The 15,820-nt window shown below is 51.1% G+C and overlaps 1 protein-coding gene across 1 annotated transcript; it reads left to right on the forward strand.

Annotated features, from left to right (window-relative positions):
• The first annotated feature begins 14,740 nt into the window (after nucleotides 1-14,740).
• Nucleotides 14,741-15,679, forward strand: LOC142025838 (olfactory receptor 14A16-like). The gene has a single exon (XM_075018517.1). It carries the CDS (start codon nucleotides 14,741-14,743, stop codon nucleotides 15,677-15,679), a length of 939 nt encoding a protein of 312 aa, XP_074874618.1.
• Nucleotides 15,680-15,820: the final 141 nt, after the last annotated feature.

Here is a 15,820-nt window from a genome sequence, read left to right on the forward strand (position 1 = left end):
GGTAACTGGTAATAATGGGGTGTAACTTGGGGTAACTGAGGGACAATTGGGGGTAACACTGAGTGGGTATATTCTCATAACAGTTGCTGGCGTTCTACCAACATAATGTTAGCCCTCTCTAGCCGGCTCTTGACGAACGACACAATCTTATTCAGTATGCAGGGTCCAAAGATCAGTGCTATCATGATCATTGCGATCGGCCCTATCAAGGTAGATATCAGGGTGGTTAACCATGGTGAATGGTTAAACCATGATTTAAACCAACTTTGTTGTGCCTCTCGTTCCATTTTCCGTTTTTCTAATCCTTCTCGCAGTTTGGCCATAGTGTCTCTCACTATCCCGGTGTGGTCCGCATATATACAACACTCTTCTCTTAGTGCAGCGCACCCCCCCCCCCGTTGTAAGAACATCAGGTCTAATCCTCTTCGATTCTGTAACACTACTTCAGATAGTGATCTAATTGATTGTTCCAATGCACTTATTGATTGTTCAATTCTAGCCAGGTCCTCATCTACTGCCACCCTCAAGGTGCTAAATTCTTTACTCTGTTGCGCCAAGGATGCTACTCCTGTACCTAATCCCGCACCTCCTATGATCATTAGAGTAGCTACCGTTAGCGCTGTGAAGGGTTCTCGTTTTGACAGATGATGTTCTGGGGTAATTTGTGAGTCATAGGCAAATTCTTCAGAATGGTAAAATATTTTAGGGAGTATAGACACTTGGACACAATATTTTGAGGACTCATTACATTTTTTTAAGGACAAACAAGGTGTAACTCCAATAGTAGAACAAACCCACTTGGCATTTTTGGTCGGTATTAACCACTCGGAAGGGGTTTTATATTGTGTCTTATTAACACACAGTTGTTCTCTGTGCTTTGGGACTTTGCCTACACACACGCCCCTTCCCACCACCTGTGACAATGTAATGCCTTGTTTTTCTGTGTCCCATATACACTGGGCCGGATTTGTACCATTTGCCTGCATAGGTAGGTCACTCACTCCTATGGCCTCGTAAAAGGGTGGTCTTATTCCGTAACATAACCAGCAATGCTCTGTAAGATTCGGATTTGTTTTGTTCAATACTTGGTAGCTAGCTTGCATCATTTTCCAGAGAGGATTTCCATAAGGGATTCGGGTGCTATTGGGAGCCGCATTTTCGGTATTATCTGTGGTGCTATGTATTAAAGGTTTCGATGTTGGTGGGTTAAGAACCGGGTTAGGCCCGAGTGCTTGGGGTGCTTGTGGTATGGTCCTAAGGATTTGTACCACTACTCCCGGATCTTTGAAAGCGTTGTGAATAAATACTGACCACCTTTTTCCCACAATCCAACCCGTATTAGCTGGATTTTGGATTTCCAGAATCAAATGGGAACAAGTACCTCTTTCAGCCAGTAATCCATCGCGCGCAAATTTTGGATGGTTACACCTATTTGGTCCCCATCTTACCCGCAAAAATTTGTCCTCTCTTTCTGGTTTCCATCTATCACTTGTTACAATGGTCTCGCATCCCCAATATCCACAAAACCAATATCCTGGATAGTTACAATAACTCTTTCCTGGATATGAGCTGGGACACCAATATGTTCCCCATATTGACTTAGGTCCTCCAATTCTGGAGAATAAATCAAAATTTGTTATCGTAAAAGTTGGGGCGCCTACTGTCACGTTTTCTCTTATCACTCGATCACTAGTAAGGTCTTGTAGGATCCACCTGAATGGCCGATGGGGATTGTAATCTGATTCTGCCTTTCCTGTAGTGACAAGCTCCGAAATCAGGATCACACAAAGGCATCGCAGCCTCCCCCGGTGGCGTTATTTCGCTGTCGTCCGGGCTCTGCCGGTGCGGAACTCCCAGGTTTGGACAGGACGCTTGCCGACTTGTCATTTTTTCTTGCCACCGGGACATAAGGGTTATGGGGGTGTCTGATGATCCGGTCCTGTGGACAAAAACTCACAGTTTTCATTAGTTTTATTCTGGAGGTCCGGTTTAATGGACTTAAGCGGACACCACCTAACTTCTCCATCTTTTTTGACGGCGCCATGCCCTTGCCCTGTAAGGACTAGCCTCCACCCTTGTTCCCATTCTCCCCGCTCATTTCTAATTATAACCAACGGGCCTTCTTCTAGCGCTCAAGTGGCCCAATGTTTTTGGGCAGGGCTTTTCACGTCTTCCCCTCTGGGGAATTGATTCAATGATAGCAGAGCAGTCGCTAGTAAGCATGCTTGGTCTCCCGGGGGAATGGCGTTGACAAAACCTTCTGGTTTTGCTAATACCTCCAATTTAGAGTTCAGAGTTTGATTCGCTCGTTCTACTATGGCTTGTCCCGTGCTATTATACGGGATGCATTGTGCTAGGGTGATACCCCATTTCAAAGCAAATGCCTGGACTGATTTAGAGACAAAGTTCAGACCGTTGTCTGTTTTGATCTGATTGGGGACGCCAAGCCACGCCATGGCTGTCAGCCAATGTTGAACGGTTGCTTTGGAGTCAGTCCTAAGGTGTTGAGTGGCTACGATCACTCCGCTATATGTATCTACGGTTACCGCTAGCCACGCTCGAGGTTTCAGCAACTGGCAGAGTGTAAAATCCGTCTGCTGCACCTCAGAGGCCTTAAGACCTCTGGGGTTGACTCCACTGGACCACAGTGGTGTTTTCTGACAGTGGGGACACGTGGCTACTATGTGTTTCGCGTCAGTGACTGAGATCCTGCATTTCTTCGCTAACGCTTTAGCTCCGATGTGGAGAGACTCGTGTAACTGACGGGCGTCTCTTAGTGTCCACAATCCTTTTGCAGCGGCATCTGCTTTGTCGTTACCGGTTTGGAAAAACCCTTTAATTGGGCTGTGGCTGTTGACATGGATGACTGATATGGTGCCCTTTCGCGAAAAAAGTGCTTCTTCCAGCATTAAGGTTGTTGTAGATGTTGCCATGCCAGGCCCCAACATGGCCAAGCAAAGTTTGGCTACGAACATCGAATCAGTTACTACGTTGAGATGTTCTGTTGGGAACAGTCCGCACGCTAGTACTACGGCCGTCGCTTCTAGCTGCTGAACTGAAAGAGCACAATCAGTCATTTTCATGCAGTGCCATTCTCCTCCCGATTGCCATACTGCTGACGCAGTTGAGGTTGCTGATGATGCGTCTGTGAATACTGTTGGTCCCGGTTGGGGCCGGTCCATGATCTTCCGTGGGAAGTCGATGTTAACAATTGTCAGCATTTGAGTCCAGGGGGGCTTTGTGGCGTACCGGACTTCTCCACCAAATCCGACGAGAGCCATGGCCAGATATTCTGACATTGCTACTGATTGCATTGGGAGCTGTTTGCGGAAGGGTAGGTATATCCTGGCGGGTTCGATGCCTAGGTGTCTTAGGGCAAGTTTTCTGCCTTTCATGATGAGATTACTGAGGCACTCGACTCCCGGAGAAAATGCACGTGACGGTTTTCCTAGGACTATCCATTGTATTGGTTGGGCTTTTTCAGGGAGGCCCTGGGCTAGTGCTCCTACTCCCCCCTTTTCAGTGAAGTGCACATACAGATCAAGTGGTATGTTCGGGTTCCACCTGGCGAGCGTGCTTGATGACACCTGTTGCTCGATAAAGTCGAGAGAGTTCATTGCTTCTGTCGTCAGAGTTTTTTGTTCCCATGGGTTCTTTCCTTTCAAAAGATCATGCAGGGGAGCCATGATTTCGGGAGGGATTAGGACAATATTGCAGAGCCATTGCAAGGACCCCACTAACTGTTGCATATCATGGAGTGTCTTAATGTTCCGGTGGATTTTTATTTGGGGGGGGGTTACGTAAAGACTTGTGATCCCCACTCCCAAAAAACTTACACATGGTCCTCTTTTAATTTTTGCGCTCGCAATTTCAAACCCGTTTGCTTTTAGAGTTTCTGAAATCGTTGACACCAGCTGGTCCACCTGACTTCCTGTCGGTGCAGCGATCAAAATATCATCCATATATTGAATGATAGTCGCAGTCGGGTCACTACACTGGACTGGTGCCAACGCCCGATCCACCGTGATCTGGCAGATGGTAGGTGAGTTGACCATTCCTTGGGGCAGCACTTTCCACTGGAAGCGTAGGTTGGGGCGTTGGCTGTTTGGAAACACGATAGAAAAAGCAAAGCGCTCCTTGTCTTCCTCATGCAGGGGTATCGAAAAGAAACAGTCCTTAATATCGAGGACAGCACAAGGTTGTCCTTCCGGTATCATAGAGTTCATAGGCAACAGCGTTTGGACAGGGCCCATTGGTTGGATTGTTTTGTTTACTTCACGCAGGTCATGGAGGAGACGAAACCCTTCGCCAGTTCGTTTAGGTATTACAAAAACTGGGGTGTTCCATGGGCTAGTGGAGGGCTCTATGTGACCTCGCTGTAGTTCGCGGTCAACTAGCTCAAGGAGAGCATCCATTCGAGGCTTCGGCAGGGGCCACTGCTCAACCAACACTGGGTTAGACGATTTCCACGTCAGTCTAATTGGTGGAAGTGGGTGTGCAGCAGTGGCCCTTACGGTAAATTTGTCACCCTGGCTTTTAAGAGGGCTAAAGTGTCCCTTCCCAATAGGGGTGGGACTCCTGACATGACATATGGAAAAAGGGTGATGGTTTTCTCCAGTCCCTTTTCAGTGTGAAGTGTGATTGCTACCAATTGAGCACTCCTCCGAGCTCAGGTTAATCCCCCGACTCCACCCACCACGGAGGCGTCTTCCAATTTCCAGCGTGGGGGCCAATTCGTTTCAGGAATAACTGTAACATCTGCTCCGGTATCGATCAAAAAGGGGACACTAATGGTGGTGTCATTTGAGGTATTATAGAGGGAACAGATCCCCCACACCACTGGCGGGTTGTCACATTTTACTGCCCAGGGCCACCCTGGGGTCTCGCCCCCAAGGGGTGGTCCTTGCTGTCCCTGAGATAGGGGCAGATTCGGCTGGGCCGTCGGTTGGACCATAAAGTTGGTCGCTTCTCGAGGGGGCAGCGGGTTCGGGAGCACTTCGCCCCATCTGGGGTTGGCATAGTTGGGCCGCCTCACGTCCCAAGTGGGAGAGGGCTGTGCGTGGCCCGGGTGCCCTCTCCCCCATCCGTTTCCCTGGTTTTTGGATCTGCATTCCTTAGCAAAATGTCCTTTCTTTCCGCAGGTCCAACACGGTCCTCTGGGTCGGTTCTGGTGCGGGGGGAGCGCTGCTGGCGGGTCCCCCAACCAAGGGCAGTTTGTGACAACGTGGCCCGCCTGGCCACACTTAAAACATGCCATCACATCAGCTATTGCGGTGCGAACAGCCACCTGAATCGGGGCTAGATGCTCTTCATTCGCGACATGCTTAATCATGTCTGCGATACTTGACCCCGCCGTCAGTGATCGCAGGACTTCTTTGGTTTTTGAATTACATTGTTGACGTAAACAGTCTGCGACGACTGGGCCCTTGGCCTCTGCAGGCAGGGTCGAGGAGTCAACCGCTGCTTGGAGGCGATCCACAAATTGTGTAAAACTCTCAGTTTCATTTTGCTTTATTGTGGACCATGGTGATGGCTTGGCGATAACTCTAGAGACTGTGCGAATAGCTTCTCTAGCTGCACGAGTGGTTGTCATAACTTCGTGGGCCCGCAAGCCTTGGGCTTGTGCCTGGGGGGTAATCATTGTTGGGTCTGTACCCATTAGTCACTGCAGGCTAGAGCCATGGAGCGGGTGGTCCGCCCCAGTTACTCGGGCTAGTTGCTTCGCACAATTGTCTTCCCATTCTTGTTTAAAAACAATCATCCCTGCCCCATCAAAAATCAATCTACAAGTTTGTTTTATATCAAATGGGAGCATGTCATCTCCCCCGAAAACCCCATCTATGAGGGTGGAGACCATGGCAGAATTAAGCCCTTTGTCCGCAATTGCTTTAACAATCGCTTGTACATCCTTAGGGTTTATTGGCGAATGGACCCTTTGTCCCCCGTCCATCACCCGGACTGGGAACGCTAGCGCGGCCGATGGGGCCCAGTTGGCGCACGCGATTTTTATTTTTCTCCAATCTGAGAGAGGAATTTTTCCTCCTCGCGGTTCCTCTTTAATTTGGATGGGGGTATTTTTGCTCTTGACTCTGTTTATCTCTGTTTCCTCCTCCTCTAAGTTTGAATCAATTGTGAGCCACTCATCACAGCTAGTGTCTGATCCGGAGTCGGAACTCGACTGACTGGTTACTTCCGGCTTCCAGTACCTTTTTGTCGGGCTCCGGCCCCGCCCGCTTCCCTTGCGGGCGGGCCGTTCCCTCCCCCTTGACCCGCCCCACCTTCTACTCGGGGGGGTGTTTGCCCTATAAGGGCATTTCTTCGGGTGGCCGTTCTGGTCGGCCCTCCGCCCCTCACTCGCGCTCTCCTCCCCTTCCCGGTCGCCCCCACCACCTTTCTCCTTCTCGTTCTCCTCCCCTTCCCGGTTGCACGTGCTTGTTAGTTCTAGCGCTTCCTCCCTGTTCCCGCCGGGGGCATTCTCGCCCCACCCTCCTCCTTGCTGCCCGGCGCCATTTTGGGGCGCGTAAGGCGGTGGTCTAGCCCAGACTCCCTCAGACTCCAGTTTCTCCGCGGCGCCCCTAGCCTCCTCGGCCAACCCACCCCAGAAGGATTTAGCTCATTTCTGTCCCTCCGTGAGCGGGTCGGGGTTCAGAAATTGAGGGGACGAATCGCCCTCTTGTAGATCTTTGGGCTCAGCGGAATCGCCATCGTCTGGGGGGTGTAAAGTCTGTGTGGCTGCCCCGATTCCCAATTTCGGGGTGGCCAACAAACAGTTCTTTGCCGCCCTCCAGGTCTCCTGTTCTTGTATGGCCTTCTGCAGGGCCTGTACGACTTTTCCCCACAACTTAAGGTTTTTCCCAGAACCCGAGGACATCGTCTCCTCGGCTAACGCTTTAGTGCACTTATCCCACACTTCAGGGTGGAGAATATCCACCGGCTGGTCGATGACCCCTATTTGTAAAAGCCTCGCAACGGCGAGAGTAAAATCTTTGGGTTTACAATCAATCCCCCATTGCTTATGTAATTGGGATACGACCTTCACAAGGGCTTCCATCCTCCTTGTTGGTCCTGGTCCGGGAGCATCCTCCCTCGACCTCCCCCGCCGGGTTGGTCCAGGAGCCCGTCCGGCCGTTCACCCGTCCAGGCGATCCTCCCGGGTTTTGGCACCACTTGTTGCCTATTTCTGGCCTGGCGACCTGGTTCAGGAACGGCGAGCTCCGTCCATCAGCTTGCAGACACCAATGTGGTGGACAGCAAATGGCGTTTGTTGGTGATCGACACAGCATTATATAGCTTGGGTTTACAACGTCACTTCCATCTGCTTACGTCATAGACTAAACGCTATTGGCTATCTGTAGAGGGGTCCTATATTTCCGTACAGCGCGACATCTTCCGACTGCCAAGCCCTATCTATCCACACCTAGTGGATGAGGGGAAGGCTGTGGATGTTGTCTACCTGGACTTCAGCAAGGCTTTTGACACTGTCTCTCATGGCATACTCCTTGAGAAGCTGGCGTCTGATGGTTTGGGCAAGTGTACTCTTTGCCAGGTGAAGAACTGGCTGGCTGGCCGAGCCAAAAGGGCTGTGGTGAATGGAGTTAAATCCAGTTGGCAGCCGGTCACAAGTGGTGTGCCCTAGGGCTCAGTAGTGGGGCCAGTTCTGTGTAATGTCTTTATCAATGATCTGGATGAGGGGATCGAGTGCACCCTCAGTAAGTTTGCCGATGACACCAAGTTGGGAGGGAGGGTTGATCTGCTCCAGCGTAGGAAGGCTCTACAGAGGGATCTGGACAGGCTGGATCGATGGGTCGAGGACAATTGTATGAGGTTTAACAAGGTCAAGTGCCGGGTGCTGCACTTGGGTCACAACAACCCCATGCAGCGCTACAGGCTTGGGGAAGAGTGGCTGGAAAGCTGCCTGGCAGAGAAAGACCTGGGGGTGCTGGTTGACAGCCGGCTGAATATGAGCCAGCAGTGTGCCCAGGTGGCCAAGAAGGCCAACGGCATCCTGGCCTGCATCAGAAAGAGTGTGGCCAGCAGGAGCAGGGAAGTGATTGATCCCCTGTGCTCAGCACTGGTGAGGCTGCACCTTGAGTCCTGTGTTTCATTTTGGGCCCCTCACTACAGGAAAGACGTGGAGGTGCTGGAGCATGTCCAGAGAAGGGCAACCAAGTTGGTGAGTGGCCTGGAGCAGCAGTCTTATGAGGAGCGGCTGAGGGAGCTGGGCTTATTTAGCCTGGAGAAAAGGAGGCTGAGGGGAGACCTTATTGCTCTCTACAACTGAAAGGAGGTTGTAGTGGAGTGGGTACTGGTCTCTTCTATCAAGTAACTAGTGACAGGAGGAGAGGAAATGGCCTCAAGTTGTGCCAGGGGAGGTTTAGATTGGATATTAGAAAAAAATTCCTTACAGAAAGGGTTGTCAGGTGTTGGAACAGGCTGCCCAGGGAAGTGGTGGAGTCACCATCCCTGGAGGTATTCAAAAAATGCGTAGATGTGACACTTCAGGACATGGTGTGGTGGCGATGGGTTGATGGTAAGACTGGATGATCCTGAAGGTGTTTTCCAACCTAAATGATTCTGTGATTCTATGAGATGTCCCAGCCCTAAACTTGCTTGCGTCCTCAATTTGGATCCATATCCCAGCACTGCACTGCCATTACTCCGGCTGCTGCTGCTGCCCTAAAATCACAACTTGAACTATTCCACAGTAGCATGACTGCCACTTGCTCCATTGGGTCCTCTTCTGGCCTGTAACACACTCTCTGCTACGCACACCCCACTCTCCTGCTGCACTCGCCAGTGTCTCCCAAAACCTTCTCACTTTCCCGGCAGTAATAAGACCTCACTCCAGGAGGTTCATGCATTCTCCAGGCTCATGGATGTTTCCTGAATTCCAGGCAAGTGTGGGTAGTGAAGGAGAGGAAGACAGGAAGGTTGGCTCATGGGCCATGAGGAGCAGTGTTCAGCCACCCCCAGCAATGTACGTTCCCCATCTCCCAGGGGGAGGCATGTTCCCCTGATGGAACATTCTCATGTAACCCCTGGTTTGTGCAGGGTCCTGCAGCCACACTCCCAGGGCACACCTACTCCTCCTCCACCTACAGACATCAACTGCTTTCCATTGCTGGGCCCAGGTGTGGTTGTAAGGATTTGATAAATCCCTACACCATCACCTTGCTTCCAAATGACTTCCCTGCACCCTCTCTCACATCACTACACACCTCCAATCACTGCCTAATCACTACTGAGAAGGTAAGCAGCTCTCAAGGCTTTCCTCAGCTAATGACCATGTTTCTCTATTCAGCATTCATGGATCCGAGAAACACCAGTTGAGGAAACACCTCAAGGTGTGTGAGGGGAGGACCTCCCTTAGGCAGCTCTGTGCTCTTGGAGGTCTGAGTGCTTTTGCAAGGCTCCAGGAGTTCATTTGGTGCCATGAATTTGGTGTTCCTTTCTTGAAACACAAAGCCTTGAGCTGATCCAGACTCCCTCAGGGTGGCCTATTGTATCACAGTACTTCTTCATGTCCGTAAACTTAAGTTCTGTAATTTCATTAACTTCATTCCTGTCATTCAGTCTTACTTGACAAGGTAGCTCTTAATTTCACGGTGTGTAACCTCTGGCATGAAGTTTGCAGACCAGTGATTTTTCTCTCATTCCTGACTGTTATCATTTAATGGCAAGAGCTCTCTCCTGAGGGGAATGCTTCTTTGCATGGGTACTTGCAGAGATCACTCCTGTGCTTGGAGGAGGCTGTCCTGTCAGGCCTGTCAGATTTGCTCATGCTCCTTCACCCTTCAGAGCTGCTTCCCATGGCACCACCTGGATCAGTCTCCCAAGTAAGTCAAAGACTTCTCCTCTGGAGTCCAGAGTCTGTTCCCTGCTGCTGGCCTTCCTCACTGCCCTTTGGTGTCTGAGACCCTACTCTTTCCTGGTCATGACAACCAAGGCTGATGCTGGTGATCACATCCTGACCAGCTTTTCCTTGTGGGCCACGGTCAGGTCCAGGTGACCATCACCCTCGTTGGCCCACCTAGCAGCTCTGTGAAGAAGTTGTCCCAAGGTCCTTCAGGCTGTTGGCACCCTGTTGCTTTGCCTGGCCAGTGAATGCCAGGGCACTTCCAGTCCCCCATAGGCACCTGCTCATTAACCTGGAGACTTCCTCAGCTGCTGACAAAAGACCTTTTCTGTTTCCTCTCCCATCATCAAGTAGTTTGTAACTGCCAGCACAATGTCACTCTTACTGACTCCTCTGATCCTCAGTGACAAAAGCTAACCCAACCTGTTGCCGGTCACATAGAGGACCTCCATAAATCCAAGCTTCCCCTTCATACAGGGGGCATCCACCCTCCTCATTCTTCTACCTCCATGCTACACCTCCTGGGGTTCCAGCCATCTAAAGGGACATTAGATTATCTGTACAATTCTCCCCTTGGAGTGCTAGACCTAAGGAAGAGCATTTTAAATGATGCCTCACAGAGTCTGAGTGCCTTCCTTACTGGGATCAGAACAGACCAGGACTTCCTGGTGAAAAACACTCTCTCAGCACCCTTGATTGCAGCCCCTCTGCTCCCATGGACTGGTAAGGGTGTGGTTCGCTAGGTAAGCCCTGGCATGATCCTCATCCACCACTGTTTGTTCCCCTTTCCCTTCCGGAGTCCTGCCTGAAAGCACAAAGGCCTGGGAGACTGTCGTGGTTTAACCCCAGCCAGCAACTAAGCACCACGCAGCCGCTCACTCACTCCCCCCCCATCCAGTGGGATGGGGGAGAAAATCGGGAAAAGAAGTAAAACTCGTGGGTTGAGATAAGAACAGTTTAACAGAACAGAAAAGAAGAAACTAATAATAATAATAATGATAACACTAATAAAATGACAACAGTAGTAATAAAAGGATTGGAATGTACAAATGATGCGCAGGGCAATTGCTCACCACCCACCGACCGACACCCAACCAGTCCCCGAGCGGCGATTCCCCGCCCCCACTTCCCAGTTCCTATACTAGATGGGACGTCATGTGGTATGGAATACCCCGTTGGCCAGTTTGGGTCAGGTGCCCTGGTTGTGTCCTGTGCCAACTTCTTGTGCCCTGGCTGGGCATGAGAAGCTGAAAAATCCTTGACTATAATCTAAAAACTACTGAGCAACAACGGAAAACATCAGTGTTATCAATATTCTTCACATACTGAACTCAAAACATAGCACTGTACCAGCTACTGGGAAGACAGTTAATTCTATCCCAGCTGAAACCAGGACAGAGACCTTGCTAGTGGTAACTGAGGCAAAGACGACATAGGCAGTCTCAGATCTATCTATACCTTTTATCAATTAAATTAACAGGTGTCCCGTAGTATCTCTCTTTCTTCTTGAACTGTTCCTGACGTAGCAACAGCTCATCTTGGTGCCCTTGAATTGCCTTTTGAGTTTCAGTTGAGTTTTGATATGAAGTATGGCTGTGCTTGGAGGATGCTCTCTTTGATGGCAAGATGTACCCAGGAACGCTGTTCAAATGCTTGGGCTGTTCCTTGGTTAGATCATCAAGGGAGTGAGAAAGAACCCTGGTGTGATGTGCTTTGTGATCACGTAATGCCTGCAGCTAATGAGTCAAAGAAGGGACAGAAATTGCATCTCTGATGGCATCTGACGACTGGTGCCTCTGACTGATGGCAACCGTCAATGGCACAAAGGCACCAAATCATGCTCTCCGAGATGCCATCTGGGGTGTCTGTTGCATACCATCCCTGAAGGAGAATTGCTTTTGGTGTAGGACCTGTGATTTCCATGCCAGCCCTGGCATATCCTGTAGCTTTGTGGGCCTAGATCTGAACACTGAATTGAGTAGCTGCTCAGAATTGTGTAACCCAATGTGGTGCTGAACATGAGACAACTGCCAATATTTTCAGCCAAAATCTAGTCAATCCAACAGATGGAGAAGAGGAAGACAGAGACTGAGCTCTCCCTATTGCACACGACTCCATTCTGTCGGAGGAATACCTCTATAGGCCACCCTGAACATCATGAGGAGGGACAGGTTCCATTGCCCTTAATTTGGGCATCAGCTGTCATCTCAGTTGGCCAAAGGAAATTACCAGGGGCTGCCACGAAGAAGAGGAGCTCAGATGTTGTCCTGTCTCTATATCAGCCTGCACATAACTTGAATCTGTCTCTATAACCTGCACGTCTCTCTGACCACGTCTGGCACGTCCAATGTCACCAGACATTTGCATCTGATCAGTTCACTCCTGGCCTCCATCACCATTACTTAGCACAGAATCTGAGACAAGGAGCTGACATGCAGGTGCCTCTTTAATGCAGACCTGCACTGAGGCAAGAGGAATCCCACCTCCTGTGGGTTGGTGGTGGGCATGGGAGGGAGCTGAGTCCCCTTCCAGCCCCAGGACTACAATCCCAGCATGAGATGCCTCCATGGACTCAGCTGACTCCCTTCCCTCAGAAGGGGTTAACAAGATCCCTGCCTGTCAGTGTCTGCGTGTCCTGCCCAATGATGGCACAAGAAAGAGGCTGCCCAGGGAAGTGGTTCAATGGCCCTACGTGGAGGTATTTAAAAGACACGGTGTTTAGGGACATGGTTTAGTGGTGGACTTGCTAGTGTTAGGTTCACGGTTGGACTTGGTGATCTTAAGGGTCTTTTCCAACCTCAGTGATTCTATCATTCTCGGAAAAGTTGATTCTTGGACCCAAGTCTGTCTCTCAGCAGAGCAATGACCCTGCTGGAAAGCAGTGTCTCTCCCCAGGTGCGGGAGGGAACATCAGTGATTGCTTCAGCCTGTTTCCCAGCAGGTTCCCCTGGAGGCCCAGGGACACCTGGAGGGAGCCCAGAGGGGGCAGAGAAAGTGCTGCCTTGGGCTGGTCCTCTGCTGCTGAGCTGGGCTGGGCTCCTGGGACAGAGGGAGCTCCTGGCAAGCAGGCAGCGCTGCAGAGAGACAGCTCTGCCCAGGAGCAGGGCTGGGGGCACTGCCTGCAGGCATCGAGAGGAGACCTGCAAGGCAGAGAGAGCTTAAAGGCAGCGTGGAGTGGGAGGATGCTGAGAGCTCACTGCGGGAGAAATCTTCACAGCCCTCTGCATGGTGAGTCTGTGGGTGCAGGGCAATAGAGCTTCAGTTCCTGCAGGGATCTCCGAACACTGGCACAGCTGACAGTGTATGGGATCTGGCAGGAGGACTGCCTTCATTTCTCTGGCGCAGAGGAGAAGGATGTGCCCCAGAGCAGGCTTCCCTGCTGCCCTGTCAGAGGGACAGGGCATGAGGGCTGCCTTCTCCTGGCACCAGCTGCAGGGCTGTGAAGCCGGGTGTGCATGCAGGGGTGCCCAGGGCTGTCCTTCAGAGCAGGGTCCTGGTGTTTCAGGGGCTGAGTGGTGGAGCAGGGACTTTGCTGCCTGCCAGGGTCAGCACTCAGCCTGCGCAGGGAGCTCCCCATGACAGTGTGGGGAGAAGGTGTGGGTGAAAGAAACGACCCCTGGAAGGGCAGAGCAGGGTGCTTCTGCTGTTGACAGCATGCTGCATGGGTCAGGTTTGCTCACAGCTTAAGCTTGGGCATGGATTTTGGAGAAGAACGTCAAGGCAGCATTTACCTTTAAGGTAAGGAGTCTTTGCTATGAATTTTTCTCATCCTCATCAGTGGTTGTGCAGTGTGACATTAAAATATATTTCTCCCCTCTGGAGAAGGCACCGAGATTCTAGTTGTTCTTAGGACTTGTTCTCAAGTGCTCCTTAACCCCTGCATACACAGAGATGCCCCTGGGCAGTTCCCAGCGGCCAGGAGGGGTCTGCAGGGCAGAGCTGAGCACACAGCGGGTGGGATGGGGTCTGTGAGCAGGGACAGGGAGGAGACAAGGGGATGGAGAAGCGGCTGCTGACAGGGACAGCTCCAGGCAGCAGAGACAGGGGCAGGGAGAGAGCGGGAGCTGCTCCCAGAAATGCCATGGGAGGGGGGATTCAGGCACCTCCCTGCCATCACTGGAGAAAACCCATGGCCTTTTGTCCCACCCAGCAGAGCCTCTGCCCTTATGGCCATGGGGACTCAGTCACCTTCTCCGTGGCTTCAGCCCTGAAGAGAAGAAATTATCAAATGCCCTACCGTCTGTCCCTGTCCTGCCTCCATTGGCAGCAGGTCTGTAGTGTTTATCCATTTTTGTCCTCCTGTCCCTGCTCCTCTTGTTCTTGTCACTGGAGAGTAATAGGGAGGGGGGATTTGGGTGCATTTCAGAGATTTGTCCATGTGAGGAAAATATCTCAATCCCCTCCTAATCGTCAGGCTCCCAGTGATACAAATGACAAAACTCTCCTTTCAGGATACCCCATCTTTAGGACATTCGCTTCTTTCCCTGCCAAAAGCACTCCTGAAGTGACATGTGGACACCAGAACAAATACTCAAAACAAAATCCCCAGTTTGGGTTGAAGTGGGAGTGACAAAGCTGCAAAGCTCTTTGATATGACAAATGGATTTAATCTAAGATGACCCCATGTTCCTATTTACCTCTTGCTGTAGGTCAGGACTGACTCCCCTGTAGCCCACAGCAGAGCCCGCTGCTCCCAGTGGCACCCTCAGCCAGCACCAACCATATGTCTCAAGAAAGGGACCTGCCAAAGGTCTTTCTGAAATAGGAGAGGCAGCATCAGTGGGGTTTCTAAGAGAAATGCATTACATTTAGGTCAAAGAATTTTCATCTAACTTGTCACTGTCTTTACCCTCTTGGACAGTGCCCCATGTCAGGAAGAAGCTAATGTCCAACAGCAGCTCCACCACTGAGTTCCTCCTCCTGGCATTTGCAGACACACGGCAGCTGCAGCTCGTGCACTTCTGGCTCTTCCTGGGCATCTACCTGGCTGCCCTCCTGGGCAACGGCCTCATCATCACCACTGTAGCCTGTGACCACCACCTCCACACCCCCATGTACTTCTTCCTCCTCAACCTCTCCCTCCTCGACCTGGGCTCCATCTCCACCACTGTCCCCAAATCCATGGCCAACTCCCTGTGGGACAGCAGGACCATCTCCTACTGGGGATGTGCTGCACAGGTCTTTTTTTTCTTTTTCTGTGCTACAGCAGAGTTCTATCTCCTCACCATCATGGCCTACGACCGCTACGTTGCCATCTGCCAACCCCTGCACTACGGGACCCTCCTGGGCAGCAGAGCTTGTGTCCACATGGCAGCAGCTGCCTGGGGCAGTGGGTTTCTCAGTGCTGTGCTGCACACGGCCAATACATTTTCACAACCGCTCTGTCAGGGCAATGTTGTGGGCCAGTTCTTCTGTGAAATCCCCCAGATCCTCAAGCTCTCCTGCTCACGCTCCTACCTCAGGGAAGTTGGGCTTCTTGTGCTAGGTGTCTGTTTGGCATTTGGTTGTTTTGTTTTCATTCTTTTCTCCTATGTGCAGATCTTCAGGGCCGTGCTGAGGATCCCCTCTGAGCAGGGACGCCACAAAGCCTTTTCCACGTGCCTCCCTCACCTGGCCGTGGTCTCCCTGTTTATCAGCACTGCAGTGTTTGCCTACTTGAAGCCCCCCTCCATCTCCTCCCCATCCCTCAATCTGGTGATGGCAGTTCTGTACTCGGTGGTGCCTCCAGCAGTGAACCCCCTCCTCTACAGCATGAGGAACCAGGAGATCAAGGATGCCCTGAGGAAAATGATGAACGGGTGCTTTTCAGAAGCAATTAACTGATTGTTTTCTTTTGCAGAGTGTTCATAATGTAACTCATTACAGGCCCAGCATGTCCTCTAAGATTCTTCATTGTGGTGGCGGTGGTGTTTTCTTCATTTTTCTAGTGGTAATGTGCACAATGAAATTTTATTATTCATCCCA

This window comes from Buteo buteo, chromosome 30 (genome assembly GCF_964188355.1).
Source record: "Buteo buteo chromosome 30, bButBut1.hap1.1, whole genome shotgun sequence".
NCBI classification, from domain to species: Eukaryota; Metazoa; Chordata; class Aves; order Accipitriformes; family Accipitridae; genus Buteo; species Buteo buteo.